General features: G+C 35.7%; 1 protein-coding gene across 1 annotated transcript; it reads right to left on the reverse strand.

Annotated features, from left to right (window-relative positions):
* Window positions 1-489: 489 nt before the first annotated feature.
* On the reverse strand, window positions 490-15,448 carry LOC110646231 (probable xyloglucan glycosyltransferase 6). The gene is made up of 5 exons (XM_021799616.2): window positions 14,472-15,448; window positions 12,509-12,817; window positions 4,151-4,441; window positions 3,957-4,070; window positions 490-1,648 (listed from the first exon to the last, which is right to left on the reverse strand). Exons 1-5 carry the CDS (start codon window positions 15,141-15,143, stop codon window positions 1,013-1,015), a joined length of 2,022 nt encoding a protein of 673 aa, XP_021655308.1. The 5' UTR covers window positions 15,144-15,448; the 3' UTR covers window positions 490-1,012.
* Between the last annotated feature and the right edge of the window lie 1,288 nt (window positions 15,449-16,736).

Consider the following 16,736-nt stretch of genomic DNA (forward strand, 5'->3'; position numbering starts at 1 on the left):
AAACAGTCAACTTAAATATAAAGGACTAAATTGTTATAAATATTAAAATTATAAGAACCATACTATTACAAAAAAGTGAAATGTTATAAGCTAAATTATTATAGTTATCAACTCACTAATGGTGAACTTTAACAAAAAATTTATTTTATTAAAGATTAATTTATTTCTGATAAAAATAAGAGACTAAACTGTAATTTTTATTATGTCTCAAAGACTAAATTGTAAATCACCTTTAATCCTCAATTTCAGTAGTTTATATGAATACATTTTATATCAACAGCAGAGTAATAACTTAAACGTTCGTATATATATTTGAATAATTACAATGGCTTAAATGTTACTCGTACAAACCTTGGGGGTTTCGCCAGCGATTGTCATTTAACTGTGGGAGCAGGCCAGGCCATAGCTTCCGACCTCAAGCGTTGGATGTTTTCCCCTCAGAGTAGCTCTAAACAACGACACGCATGCACGAGTAGATACATTGACAAATGTTAGAACATTCAACTGAGATTTCAACACTCAACTAATTAGGGTTTTACATTTGGCCTGTAAACAATCCATGAAATAGCGGAATTTAAAGAATGAGAATGACATTTAATGATCTAATAGTGCATGTGCATGCCTCATTTTGACATAGGCATGCGTACACCTTCTTTATGCTATAAATCGGAGCGAAAGAATAGAAAATCAATCAAATGTTCAGCATCAAATTCGGGCATTTCTCTCGCATCAAACATTCCTAGACAACTTGAGCTCTATTCGCTACAACAATGACACAATGGTCCGTCACCCAATAAGTGAATAAATAGCACAAATGAATCAAATTTTGCTTTAATCCAGAGCTGAGAACCAAATGAACATGTTCCAATGGTGAGGGCTCTGATTTTCAAACTTTTGGGAAGTATGTAAGGAGAGTCGTCGTTGATATATGGCGACTGCAGCATCACTGCATGCAGGCCAAATCCCTCAACATAACTTGCAACAAGAATACTTGAATATTGGAATCTCGTACTTAACTAACCTGTTCCCCAATCAAATCAAGACCAACAACCAGGAAACTGATCCCTTGAAATAATAGGAAGTAAAAGTGAATTCCATGAGCAGACAACAAGCTTCTCACCGAGGCCGTTAACAATATCAATGCCAGAGCAAGTTCCTTCCTGTACAAACGATTCCTTCTCTTTTTTACTGCTTTCTTGTTTTCTAGCTTGTTCAGCTCATTCAAACCTGAATCTGATGAAGACCTGTGTAGACTACTAGTTTCTACTAAAGAATCTGATTCCTTCTCAGCAAAGGCAACTAAGTCCGCCTCTGAAGATCTCCCTAACTTCTTTGTAACTATCCACTCATAAGAACTTCCAAATCGAAACAATCCTGATATCATGGCATTGAATTTGGTCACAGACATGGTGTTTTCAAACAATAGGTAGGGGACTATAAATGGGAATGATCGTGGTGCTGGAAGTATATTCAAGATAGACATGATCCCAGGGACATAACAAACAACCCAGGCTGGTAACTGTGCTTCTGGTAGGAACATGGTAAGTGGCAGTATGATGCAGAAGAGAGTGAAAGAATAAAAAGGTAGGATAAGCTTTCGTAGTAGGAAAAAAAGAAATATCAAATTAGCTTTCTTGCCCAAGCTCACCTGTAAATGAAGAAAAAGAAGTATATTATTACAACAAATGTCATACACACTAGAAAGCTGACCGATTAATGTTTGATAAATGAAGTCAACAACATCGATAAATTTTTTTGACATTCACAACACAGTGATAATTAATTATTGAAAAATAAACTTTTACAATTTATTTGTATGAGAGGCAGTTGTATTTTATCTTCCCTTTCTCAACATCCATATCTTGGTAAATTCAATTCATGGACAGATAGCCCAATCTTCTTTAATGTTCTACAATATGCTTTGCTAAATTAAAGTTTGGTAAGCTGTTTTTCCATTTTACTTGGTGTGATAAACCTAGACATCAGTACAAACCTTGATATTTAATTTATCTACTAAATCCTGACGGCATGCACGAATGAGCTAGCCTCTTAATTAGGCAATGGAGACTTCCATGAATTCTATGGTTCATACAAAGCTTGTTGATTCATCAGCCTTTCTCCTCCATTTCCTCATGGACCTGGTCCAGTTGTAGATGTTTCTTTCAACAATAGTAGATATTAGATAAAATCCCATCCATGGTCATTCAATTTGGTACTTTATTGTTAAGATAAATTGTAACAAGGTATAATTTCGTTTCAATAAGGTCATTGGAGGCACAATCCAGTCAAAAAGTTATCAGAACTCCAACATAGCAGTTTAAAAACTATTAACCTTATATTAAGAGATTGAAGAAAGGATCTTCTAAATCTAAATCTGTTTTCTAAATCTAAATCTGTTTTTCTCTCCTCCATCTTCCACTTTGGGCCATTTAGATAGATTTCCACAAAGATGCCACATCAGATTTCAGGAAACTATTGACCAAAATATGTCCCAACGACCTTAATCAATCTAAGTTTGAATTTAAATGTTCTTTGCAATAAATTGAAGTTAGGTCACCACACTTATTAATTTGAGAGAATAACCTGAGCAACTCAGATTATTAAAATCTCATTTACTTCAGCCACGTACTAACCCCAAACTCTGCAGTGATCAACCAAGGGACTAGGATAGTCAAGCGCAAATGCATTGTGGTCAACAAAAATGTAAAAGAAGTGTTAGTACATAGATTTCCAATCTTGTTTTCACTTCAGGAAGAGAAACTTCACACAACAATCATATGGCTGAAGAGTCAACGTCCACCACAAGGAAACATGAGATGAAAATCAGAGTAGATCACTTGAACAGGAAATGTCTGAGATACATACAGCCATGAAGTAAAGGCTTGCAACTAGGCACTAATTTTGATTCACTACTCTAAAGGCAATATTTAAGGTTATGTAGTCAGCCACATTCAAAAGGTCCACTTTCTCATGGATTCATTATTAATTGGGGTTTACATAAATGATTAAGTTGCTTTATACATCAAAATGACTAGTCAAGTCAATGTTGTAATCTAACCACTTATATTTATTCTTTCACTTTTATTCTTAGGAGTGTGCATTATTCGGTTATAACCAAATAATCAAACCGAATTGATGAAATTCAATTATTTCGGTAAGTAAATTTAGTTCGATTCGGTTTTTTGTTAGTAATAATGAAAATTTTCGTTTTTTATTATCGATTCTGTTACCTTTGATTTGGTAATCGAACTAACCGAAATAACCAAATTTCAATTAATTAATATATTAATTATAATTTTATTAATATTATATTATTTATAATTATTATTTTTATGATTTCATCATAATATTTAACTTATAATTATTATCTTATTAATATTAAATTATATTTTTTATTTTTTATAAATAAAAAAGAATATAAATATATTTTTATTAATATTTTATTAAATAATTAATAATATAAAATATGTATTTTATATTTTCGGTTAATTCGGTTATAACTGATAACAAACCAAATATTTTTCAGTTTCGGTAAATTTCGGTTTTCTCTCAATTTCGGTTCGGTTCGATTAATATTTTTATAGTCAATTAATAATTCGGTTAGTTAAAAATTTGATTCCGTTTGGTTCGATTAACCAAATGCTCATCCCTATTTATACTTTCCCAATGTGAGATTTAAAATCCCAACAAATCCCTAACAATCCAAAAGACATAAATAATTATATAAATAAATAACTGTGGTCCATCCCAAACACTCTGCCATATATCTAGGCATCAGAAACAGCAAACAAAGTTTTCCTTTAATTTTCAATGTTCAGATAAATGTTTTTTTGATGCTTTATGATTGTCAAAAGAATCAACTGTTTTGCTTGGCCTCTTGGAGAGACTTATCTTTCTATATCAAGGTAACATTCTACTGCAATCATTAAATTTCATAAAACCAAGCAACCGCATACCTTTGAGCGAAGTATGTCAAGGAAGCACAAGCGGAACAACTGCATTGGACCTGAATGCCAGCGATGCTGCTGTTTTTTGTAAGCCTCGTAGGACTCCGGAAGTTCACAAAGGCACTGAAAAGACTGAATTGGTTTTACCAATCTTGCTGTTAATGTTTTTAAAGACTCTACAAATGGTGAACACCAGTACACACCTTAACATCATTCAGATATATAAACTTCCATCCACAAAGGTGAGCACGAACAGCAATGTCCATGTCTTCTACAGTTGTCCGTTCCATCCACCCACCACATTCCTCAAGGGCTTTAGTCCTCCATACACCAGCAGTTCCATTAAAACCAAAGAAGTTTATAAAGACACCATTGACTTGTTGCTCAACCTCAAAGTGGAATGATAAGTTCACATTCTGCAGTCTTGTTAGCAAGTTCTCATCCTTGTTTACAAAGGCCCACCTTGTTTGAACCAACGCTAGGTCATCATTCCCCTTCAAAAACGAAAAGGAAAACAATTTCATAACAGATCAGAAAAGAAAACAGCAGTGGATCCAAAATATAATCACGGGGCTTACATAAAAGGAAGAAAACTCTCTCTCATGCGCATAATCATGCACACATGCTCAACTTTGTGTGAATGATATTTTACCTGTCTCCCCACTCCCCATTGAACCCGCAACCAACACCCCCCCCCCCCCCCCTCCGCCAAAACACACACACACACACACACACAAAATCTCTTACAAACCCCCTTTCTTCCATTTCCAATGTTAAGCTATGCAAGACAATCAGTACAGAGATAGGAACTTTACATGTAATCCGCTTGGATATATATTGCTTTTAGGAAAATAAATGAAGCACAAGCAAACTGCTCATAAATGGTCTCTTGCAAATCATATATTACCTCAGATAATCGAATTTAAAGAGAATTAGCAAGGGCAAATCATGTGGTATACCATAATTGTGTATAAATAAACAAAGCCTCATAACTTATCATACATCTATTTGCAAACACAGCTAATAATATTTTGGCGCTTCATATTTTTCAATGAAACATTTCCTTCACCTGATAAATTTGTTGCAAAAGGGAAAAGAGTGTTTGAGACAATGAAGCCACAAGTTCGGTTTTTCCTGTGTAAAAATGATATCATAGTTAAATGCGCTTGCAACACGCATACAAGTGATTACAGATCACTGTTCACACTGAAATGTGAAAAGTTCAGATTAGATACATTGTATCTGTTGGTAATAAACCACCATAGTACCATCTTCCGTACTTTGAGTTCGAATAATTAGTATATTCTCTCTATTTCAGCATTCATGTAATCATTGTTAATCAAAGTAGATCATTCTCTAAGGAAATACACAATGGCTAGCCCAGAAATGCACCAACATCAAATGGTTATTGGAAGCTACAGCTCATAGTTACCAGATTTGCCTACCTTACCATGGGGTTCCATGACCCATATCATGTGTTCCAAACTGCTTGGGACGCAATCAGGATCACCGAATCAAGTGATCCCATTTACTCAGCACAAAATCAAAGGGAAAACAGATATGAGGAGAAGAAGATTAAGAATTTGAAGAATAGTAATGTCGCAAAGGTTTTGCCGTCGCCGGACAAATTCTCATTGAAGTAAGAAAAATGAGTCGCCACTTTAATTTTGAAGGAAATTAAAAAAAACCGTTTGTAAAGATTAAAACCACTTCAAAAATAGAGATTCTAGGTTCAGGGTCCATATACGGGTGGGGAAGGTGTTAGGCACCCCATCTCGTCCCTCAACGAGGGTAAGCAGATTTAATATCGTGTTCTTTATAAATTGAAATTGATAATTTGGAGGTTAAAATAATGATGTTAATCATTTGTACAAAAAAAGGAATGTTTGATATTTCACTATTTCGGGTTGCCCAAGAACACGAGTACATGAGATGACCCTTCAGTGAATAGGTGTTGTGTAATGGATTTTTGTTGGGGGTTAATTTGAATACTGAAGTTGTGATATTCTCAGGGGTGAATTTTTGTCCTATAAATATGAGTGCCTTGAGGAGAACACTCCATCGGGCCTCAACCTAGTATTCGGGATACTTTGGGAAGACCTCTCCCGCCGATCCTTTGGTGTATTAAGCATTTAATTTGAGAGCTTCGTGTAAGAAATCTCCCCCAATTTCTTAGTATATTTTAGTTTGAATTTAAGCTAAGAGAATTCAGGTAAGAACTCTCTCCCGATCTCTTAATGTATTCTGTTAAATTTAAGCAGAGGATTTCGGGTAAGAACTCTCCCCCGATCTCCACATATTTTATTAAGATTTTGGCCGAGAATTCGGGTAAGAACTCTCCCCCAATCTCTATATATTGCGTTAAAAATTAGGCTGAGTTTGGGTAAGAACTCTCTCCCGATCTCTTAATATATTGCGTTGAAAATTAGGCTGAGTTCGGGTAAGAACTCTCCCTCGATCTCTTAATATATTGTGTTAAAAAATTAGGCTGAGTTCGGGTAAGAACTCTCCCTCGATCTCTCTTAATATATTAATAAGAACGGTGTGTTTTATAAGAACTACGAACTAGGGATTCAGGTAAAGGGTCTTTCTTGATCCCTTTTATACGGGAATGAAGTACCGAAGACACAGGAAACCCCTGTGTAAAGCTTTTCCTAGCCTACAGAACCTTATAACTAGATGGCGGACGATAGGCCGAACTCCTTGCCGATCTTTTGCATGATCGCTTTATCAGAACTCTTTGATTTGCAACATCCGATCTCTTTTTAGCCGCTCACCCGGGATCCGAACTTGTCTTGATTCCCGATCTATTGTCTTATCGTCTGGGCTCGTTCCAAGGCCCGATCTCATAACTTATTTGTTTGACCTAATCTTGTTTCCAACCTAATCGACCTTTGCTACACCTATCTTCCTTTATCATTTTTCATTTATTTAGACCAAAAACTCTCATGTTAAAGTATTCCTGCCTATATTCTTTAGAGTATTTACGAGTCGCCGATGACTCGAACATCTACTCTCGAAAGGAATGAAAACTAGGTGACGATAAATGGAGTTTACGAATGAATAAAAAGAAGACACAGGAAATAACTACGGGCCTAGATAACCTATTCTGAGATTTAGTGTGACTGGATATAAAAGAAACTTTAAAAGAAAACTGGAGAAAACAAACCAAGGATATTCAACAAAATGACAATTTAGACGCTTACCTATGGAAAGTTGAAGAGATAGGCGAGCTGACTCGGGTATCCACAAATCTTGGAGAGGTGAAAGCTGACTATCGAAGGACTTGAGCTTACCCGAGGTAATGGAAATAGATTGAAATGAAGTTGAGCTCGGAGGGTAATGCACAGATACTAGGGCAGTGGGAATGAGGCGGAGTGAAGATGGTTTCACAGAGTAGTGCACAGTTACTGAAAATGAAAATCTCAGGATTTAGAGCTCCTTTTGATAAAATACTTCAGAAAACTAGTTTCTAAAGTTTCTCAACACTTTGAAAGCTCCGAATAACAAGCAGCAAGACTGAATCAAAGCCCATAGTCTTTCCACGATAATCACCACCTTCCTTCTACAGTGTTGCATGCAGGTATTTATAGGGAATGGGTGTCCAAAATGAAGGGTCAGGATCTTATCAGGGGGAGACAGAAGGCTTAGATTCAAAAGGACATAATCTGATGTCTGAGGATTAAAGAGAATCAAAATGGAAGGTCGGGATTCCGTTCAGAATATCTGTCCTTTCTTCGTTTAATCCAACGGTCAAGGGTCTCGCCTTACGAAATGGATCTAAAGGCTGGGAATAAAAGGCGCCGAATCTATCATCTACTTTTGATCTGAGGGCTCCAGATCCATCCTTACAATTATAATCAACGGTGTAGATCGGGATGTACAGGACTGCTTTAACCGTTTTGGCGTCAGGCGGCTAGGAGGGTGTCCTTGCGAATGAGATGTGTGGTGAGGATCTGATCATGCCTGCAATGCTTTAACTAACTTGGATCTAACGGTGGGGGAAGCTAATTTAAGGCCATGATCAGTAGTTATTCAACTCCCTGAGTTCTCCGATCTTACGGGTCGTTCCTTGCTTTTCCGATCTTCCCATTATGACCGTCCCCTTTTAGGGTCATTATTCCGATCTCTATCTCTTGCATCGGGTCCCCTCTTATTTCCCGATCTCTCTCATTCCTGATTTTTCCTCTCTATCTAACTTGTATTGGTCAAAGCAATAAATTCTTCAGTTGCCGATGCATCCACTTCGGGTTCTGTATGCAATAAATGCCGGAGCCCTATATATATGCATAGGGATTTTCCTTTGCATATTCACAACTACCTTCAATGTTTCATTCTTCAGTTTTTGGCTTTTCCGGTAAGAATACTTCCCATGACAACCACTTAAATTTTTTTTCAAATGCTTTCTTTGTTCATTTCCTGAAAATGAGCAACTCCAGTAATCAGATGTTAATGAGGGTGTCATCCGATGATGGTGAGGGAACTGGACTAATTAACCGATCAAGGTCGAAACTAACTACCGCACCGATCTCGGGTCGGCCCCTCGGCATGGCTTGTAGACCGATCTCTGACAAGAGGACCGCTAATTTCAATCTTAATATCGATGACCGCCTCTTGAAGTTCACTTGGTTTCTTACCATCTCAAGGGTCCCGATTGCAGCTCGGTTCTGGTAGATGATATCAACAATGATGCCACTCAATATCATGAGAGTCATAGTCACCCCACCTGAGCTGTACATCTGCCCAGTATTTATTGCTGGCTTTCTGATCAAATACATCCTTTGATTCATCCACAAACTAGGCTTTGACATAGGCCAGCATTCTGGGCTTTGGAGTAGTATTAAGCTAGGTAGAATGTAGTACTGATTTTGAGAGATCGCCTAAATGATATAATCTGATCTTTTGAGATCGCCCAAATGATGTAATTAGATCTTTTGAGATCGCTCAAATGATGTAATCTGATCTTTTGGAAATGAAATGAAATTTTTACTTGAATGTTTTTGTTATGTTATTGCATTGGTTATTTTTCCGATTTCCGATAAGTGTACTCGATCTGATCCATAGACGAATCGCCATTCGCTGATCCGTGGGTTTGGAAATTTGATCAATCCAATGACCTTAGTTGACCGATCTCATTTATCCGATTTTTTTACTATGTTTCTGGAACCTTCTTGTGAGGTGTCAAGAAGGCGGCCTGGTCCCGCTAACCGATGCGTCACTTGGGACTTCGTGAGCATTTAATGCTCAAAATTGAAGTCTTTTATATTCAATTTCTTAATGAGATAGGAAAGCATCCAAACTAAACTGTCTTAGTACTTAATTGATTGAATGCAGTTGAACATTAAACCTGAGAGCGACTATTAATCAAAAGATATCAAATTACTCCAAGAGATTGGAAAAACGTTACACGCGAACATGAGATCAGACGGAGCCATGACCAAATATCAAATGGAACTTTAGAATATTAGAATTGCAAAGATTTGACACTTACTTGAACTTTTAAGGTCAGAACCATTATTAGACTGGATAAAAACCTTAACTTCATTTTGAGGAATATCTAGACAATTCGAGCGAGAAGCTCGATCACAACATTAGTCAAATGGAATTTTGTGACATTTGTACATAGAAAGATCGGAGAACAACAGCAGGCAAGATTGGATGGTCCGGAGATCCAATATTGACTCGAACTCATCTGATAAAGACCAAGGGATCGGAAAGCAATCTAGCTTGAGCGTGAGATCGATTTGTTCCAGGGACGAGCGATCAGTAAGTTTGGAAAAGCTACTTGTGATTGAGACATCGGTAGAGAAAGGAATAATAAAGTTTCAATTTTAAAAGAACCTTACCTTCGAAGGTCGGCCAAAATATGGTGTCTACAAGTAACTGAAATTATTCATTTGTGAATTATACTAGAAGGATTAGATCTTCAGAAGTAAATGAAGCACTTAAGAGAATGAAAGTGGGTAAAGCCTGTGGACCCGATGGAATACTAATTGAAGTGTGAAAGTGTTTGGAAGATATGAGAGTGACATGGTTAACTAAATTGTTTAATAAGATTCTAAACTCAAAGAAAATACTTGATGAATGGAGAAGGAGTATTTTAGTACCTATTTTTAAAAATAAGGGAGACATACAGAGTTGCTCAAATTATAGGAAAATTAAACTCATGAGTCATACTATGAAGTTGTGAGAGAGAATTGTGGAACATCGACTACGTCATGACACTTCTATCTCTCCCAATTAATTTGGTTTCATGCCCGGTCGTTCAACAATGGAAGCGATCTTTCTTATTAGAATCTTGATGGAGAAATATAGAGATGCGAAGAAAGAGCTACATATGATTTTTAGCGATTTGGAGAAGGCTTATGATAGTGTTCCAAGAGATGTCTTATGGAGAGTGTTAGAACAAAAGAGAGTATCTATTAGGTACATACAAGTGTTGAAAGATATGTATGAAGGAGCAACTACTATTGTGAGCACAGTGGGAGGGGATACAAGAGATTTTTCTATCTCAGTTGGATTATACCTTGGCTCAGTCCTTTAAGTAGATGAGGGATGTGAGGAGGATGTTAGTCATAGGATTAAAACCGGATGGTTGAAGTGGAGACGTTCCACGGGAGTTTTACGTGATTGCAAGATTCCCAATAAGTTGAAAGGAAAATTTTACCATACAACCATACGACCGGCCATGTTATATGGTAGTGAGTGTTGGGCACTGAAGGAGTCGTATGTGTCTAGGATAAGAGTTGCAGAGATGAGAATATTAAAGTGGAAGAGTTGTCATACTAGACTAGATAAAGTCCGTAATGAGAGTATTAGAGAAAAGGTAGGAGTGGTGCCAATTGAGGATAAGTTGAGAGAAGGGAGATTGAGGTGGTTTGGTCATGTGAAGCGTAGACCTACGGAGGCTCCAGTTAGACAAGTAGAGCACATTAGGTTAGAGGATAGAAAAAAAAAAGGGGGTAGACCTAAACTGACTTGGAGGAGAGTAGTACAACATGACCTAAAAGCATTACACATTTCTGAGGATTTAACCCAAAATCGTTTAGAGTAGAAAAAACAAATCTATATAGCCGACCCCAAATTTTTGGATAAAGGCTTAATTGAGTTGAGTTGAATTATACCAAGGTTCACCTGTAAGCTCTTACTTTTTAAATTAGTTCTAGATGAATTGACGAAACATATATAAGAGAGTATCCCTTGGTGCATGATGTTTGCGAATAATATATTTCTAATATATGAAACGCGAAAAGAAGTCAATAGAAAACTAGAGTTTTGGAGAAGTACTCTAGAGTCAAAGGACTTTAAGTTAAGTAAAACGAAGACAGAATACATGCATTGTCAGTTCAGTAAAGGTCGAACTGGTGATAGGGAAGGAGTTAGTTTGGATAGAGTGGTATTGCTCTAAAGTAATCGCTTTAAATATTTTGGCTCAATTCTTTAAGTAGATGGAGGATGTGAGGAGAATGTTAGTCATAGGATTAAAGCCGGATGGTTGAAGTGGAGACGTGCCACAGGAGTTTTATGTGATCGCAAGATTCCCAATAAGTTGAAAGGAAAATTTTACCATACAGTCATACGACCAGTTATGTTATATGGTAGTGAGTGTTGGACAATGAAGGAGTCGTATATGTCTAAGATACGAGTTGCGGAGATGAGAATGTTAAGGTGAATGAGTGGCTATAGTAGACTAGGTAAAATCCGTAATGAGAGTATTAGAGAAAAGGTAGGAGTGGTGCCAATTGAGGATAAGTTGAGAGAAAGGAGATTGAGGTAGTTTGGTCATGTAAAGCGTAGACATACGGAGGCTCCAGTTAGACAAGTAGAGCACATTGGGTTAGAAGATAGAAAGAAAAGAAGGGGTTGACCTAAACTAACTAGGAGGAGAGTAGTACAATATGACCTAGAAGTATTACACATTTCCGATGATTCAACCCAAAATCATTTAGAGTGGAGAAAGAGAATCTATATAACCGACCCCAATAAATTTTTGGGATAAAGACTTAGTTGAATTGAGTTGTTCTCAGTTTTTTGTCTCTGGATTTTTTTTCTTTAATAAAATAACAGTAACTATGACATTCATAGAGATCATATCTGAAGTTCTTACTTCTTATAAGAAAGAGGATGAGGAAGATTAGCCTTGATGATAGACAAAGAAAGGAAGGACAAACAAGAAAAAACTTTTGAGAAAGTTGAAACAAAAGGTGAAGAAGAAGAAGAAGACAAAGAGCTGAAACAAATGGAGATGAAGGGGAGTTTGGTTGCTGTTGGTGCAATTGAAGTTTGGTTGGTTGGGCATTAAGAATGTCAATCGGTTTCAGGTTTGGGCAAAGTGATTTTCATGAGTACCCTACTATTGCCATCCCTACCCACTGCATACCACCTTCTAGGTATGCTCTAGCTTGTGCACATCAAAACCAATTACTTACCTGACTTAATTTGCAGCAAAACGTATGAACTCATGCAAAATAACCCCTTCAAGTCTATACATGGATACAAGTTTCAATTTTTAGAGAGGCTCAAACCAACAGCATCTTACTTAGATATGGATATGAAGCTACCTTGAAGTAAGGAATAGTTTTCTTCAAGAAATCAGGTGCTGGCTGAAAATCTGCATCAAATATTGCCACAAATTCATAATCTTTTACATAATCACAGCTCATTGCAGATTTGAGGTTGCCTGCCTTGTAGCCTGTGCGTATAAGACGATGTCTATACAATATGTGCACACCCCTTTGTTGCCATTTTTGCACTTCTGCCTTGATAAGGAGTTGAACATCTAACTCATCAGAATCATCTAAAACCTGTATAAGCATCCTCTCCTTTGGCCAGTCCTGGATACAAACAGCTGCAATAGATTGTTGGTAAACCTGTAGGGCACCCAATGAGGGTTAATCATTGCAAGGAGTGAGGTGATAATGTAAAAACAACAGAAAATTAATGTTCCAATGTTGAAGCTCAAAAAAGAATTACCTTGAACAAAGGAATGGCAAAAAATATATCTAAAAATTAAGGAAATATTTTCAATTAAATCTTTTTTCACGCTTTGTTCTTTCTATTTACTTATTTTACAGATTCTACTTGTTTTTCAATGATGCAAATCTGCTATGAAACATAATAAATTGATTCATCCTTGAAAAAAAAAAGCTAATTTGCTAATCATTCCTTCCTTTACGTCGAATTACTTTCACAAATTAAAAGTAATGCAATAGTCATGAAAAGCACTCATCACAGAGTCACACCTTAATCAAGCAGTCTAACATTCAAAATACCAAAAACATATAAAAATGCTAGGAAAATTACAAATATATCGTTATTATGTTTATACTTAGGATATTGTAAAGGAGCTGCTAGAGGAAAATCAATATTAAAGCTCTGTTTGTTAGTGGGATATAACTTGTAAATGGAAAATATTTTCTAAATCTTTTTTTTTTTTGAGAAAATAACTTATTTCTTATTGTTTGGTTGTAGCACTGAAAATCAATTGGAAACTATTGTCTTTAGTTTGGTATATAATAAAAAAAGTTGATTTTCTTCCAATACGTAAGATGAAAAAAAAAATTAAAAATGTAAAAACCTTTTGTTTTTTTCATTTACTATTGCATACGAGAAAAAATAGACAAAAAATAGTAAAATTGTAATTGTAGCCAAGAACAATTGGTGAAATAATGTATACGTGTTTCTATGACTCCCTTATAGTTTTTTTTTTCTCCTTTTGATGTGTTTGTCAAATTTTCCTCTCTTCAAAAGAGGAAAACATTTCCTTTTAAAATGAAAGAAAACGACTTTCTTAATTTGAACAAGAAAATATTTTCAATTAACTAACTTTCTTAAGCACCCTAAATGCTAGAAAATGTTTTCCACAAAAATTATTTTTGTGAAACAAATGGAGCCTAAATAACAAAAACTGCCATCAGGTCACTCAAGTCAACAACTCACATGTGAAACACAAGGTCTCACAATGGAAGAAATAGCAAAGGAAACACTTGAACTAACATAAAAATCACTAAGAAGTTCATTACAAAAGCCTAGCTACTTCCTGCAATAAACTTTAAATAGCTAATCAAATTGCATGACCTTATTTATATCCCACCATCTCAAGTCTATTTCAAGCTCTAACTCCAATTAATATCATAACTCCCTAGTTCCCCAAGAAACAATCAAGAAAGGCTAAGAAGTAGGTACAGAATTGGATTATATCAATAGCAGGCATGTGCTAAGACGATGCTTCTGTTAATTTACATTAAATGCTAACGACTAACCTACACTAATCCAAAAACCAAAGCTACACCAGGGTACCGTGCAAATTTCCTAACTATCACACCAAAGTAGGATTTTAAACAAAAAAAATGTTAAACTAAAAAGTTTGATAAGCTTAGCAGGTAGCATAACTGACACTAAACAAAATTTCCAATTAAACCACTACTTGATCAAATTGTAATATCTCCTTAATGCGCTAAAATACAAAGCCAGCATTTCCAATTAAGCAAAAAGTAAAGGGATTAAAAACCTACGTCTGCTTACCTCTCTCTCATTGCACATAGGGATCTGCACCAACACCATGGGATAATCCTCCACACTCTCCCCATCCACATTTCCATACTCCGCTGCAACAGGCTTCAAATTTCTAACCTTGATCCAAAAACACCCCAACACCAATACCACGCGATCCACCGACTGTATCAAGAACAAAACAATGCACACATTGGTCAAGCTCTGCAGCGGCGGCGCCAAGTAATTGGCTCTGATTTCCAACCATGTGGCATACACTCTCTCCACCATGGCCTCGGCAGACTCCACCGACGGTGGGCTGAAATGCCATCCCTTAAAATAAGCAACTAACTCAAAGCAGAGTAACAAAATGACGAGAATCAAGAACACTCTAATGATTCTATACAAGCGCGAGGAGGAGGAATCGGAAGGAGAGTCGGAGCTAGCGATCCTGCGATTGGCGGTGCGGAGGAGATAAAACAGGGCGTTTGTGAACCACGCGAGGGAGCTAGCGAGCTGCTGGAATTTGAGAAGCCAAAGCCAGGAGAGCTGGCGGGCGCTACGAGTGTGACCTTTATCGACAGTGGTATCGGGAGTGGAAGGGCTGCGGATCTCAACGGTGAGCAAAGCGTCGTCGGATTGGTCCAGAAACTGGCGCTGTTTTTTCCACCATTGTTGAAACTCGTGGTTTTGGTGTGGACTCATAGAAATGTAAAATAGCCGATTCAGATTTCTTTTCTCCCTCCTTCGCTTCTCAGATCCCTCTGCCTCTGCGCGTGTTTTGCTTGGCGGACGAGTGTCTTAACTAACTTAGCGGAGCCAGTGTTATGAGAACAACCAGCTTAACAATATTAAAACTATTAAATAATTTAAAAATAAATTTAATTAATAAGAATATCAACTTTATTTTTTTTTTTTATTTTCGCTTAAAATATTTTAAAATTATTTATTTTGAATATATTATATCAAAATAAAAGTATTTTGATACCTCGGCTCCAATGAATGGGAACAGACCATTTGGATTATCGGATGAGAAGAGCAAGAATTTGTAGGTTATGCTAAGAACCGTGGAAGAAATTGGACAAGGCATGTGCGGATTAGGGGAGTGTTCCAGAATCTAGAAGTTTTGATTTGTTACGCGGCAATCACGGGGAAGTGGGGCTCCCTGCCCCCTTCTGAGCTCGTTAATATTCAATGAATCATCTGAGAAGCGGAAGCAAAGTCCAATCATGTCTAAAATCTATCGGCTAAGCTCATCGCCTATCAATTTCCTAGTATTGTAATGACTCGCACGCTGATTCCTACTTGCTTTTGTTCGTTCTTTGACCAATTGACGGTGATTTTAGATTTATTTATTTATTTATTTTTACTTCGAAAACCTGTAATTTTTTCACAACAATAAATAGAGATGTTCATTAAGGAAAATATTATAATTTCTCCTAACAAAAAAAATGTTTTTAAACAATATTTTTGCTTTCCGCTGTATTATTTAATGGATAAATTTTTTTTTTCATATATTATTATTAAAAATTAAAGTGATAATTATTTATTAATGTCATATAAAATAATAATTAATCATTATTAATCTCATACTAAACATTATATCTTTAGCTACCAACACAAGGGTGCAGCCTTCGGCACTAAAGGGTTCGATATGTCAATCTTTTGACCCGCCATCATACAACTTTTGCCTCATGATCCCTTGCTATAGCTTCTGTAGCTCCTTTGTTTTCACTTGACTTAACCATTGCATCATAGTTTGAGTAATTATTCGATGTAACTTAATTTTATGAGTTATTATTTGATAGAAGTTATTTAATTTTAATTTTTTTTATAATTTATTTAATTTTAATTTAAGTATTATTAAAATTACTATAATCGAATATCTTAAATTTATAAATTAATTTGAGCTATTTTTTATTTACAGTAATTCAATTGTAAATTTTTTTTAATACTATCACTCAACTTTAAATTTTTCTTAAAAATCAATGATTTCTCGACTTTAATTTGAGACACCTTAAAGTCTTTATTACCTAAAATTAGAGGTTTATAGGTTACCACAAATAAAAAATTATTTTTCACCTCACATCTCTCTTAATTTCACTTTTTTCTATTTAAAATTTAATAAATTTTAAATAATTACACTGTTAATAATATATATATATATATATACACACACAACATCATCATGTAATACCCCCATAAATTTAAGAAATATAGTTTATTAATTTAATTATTTTAAAATTTTTTTAATACATTTAGAGATTTAATATAAAAGTTCTAAATTTAAATTTTTAC

The sequence above is a fragment of the Hevea brasiliensis genome, chromosome 10 (assembly GCF_030052815.1).
Source record: "Hevea brasiliensis isolate MT/VB/25A 57/8 chromosome 10, ASM3005281v1, whole genome shotgun sequence".
Taxonomy (NCBI): Eukaryota; Viridiplantae; Streptophyta; class Magnoliopsida; order Malpighiales; family Euphorbiaceae; genus Hevea; species Hevea brasiliensis.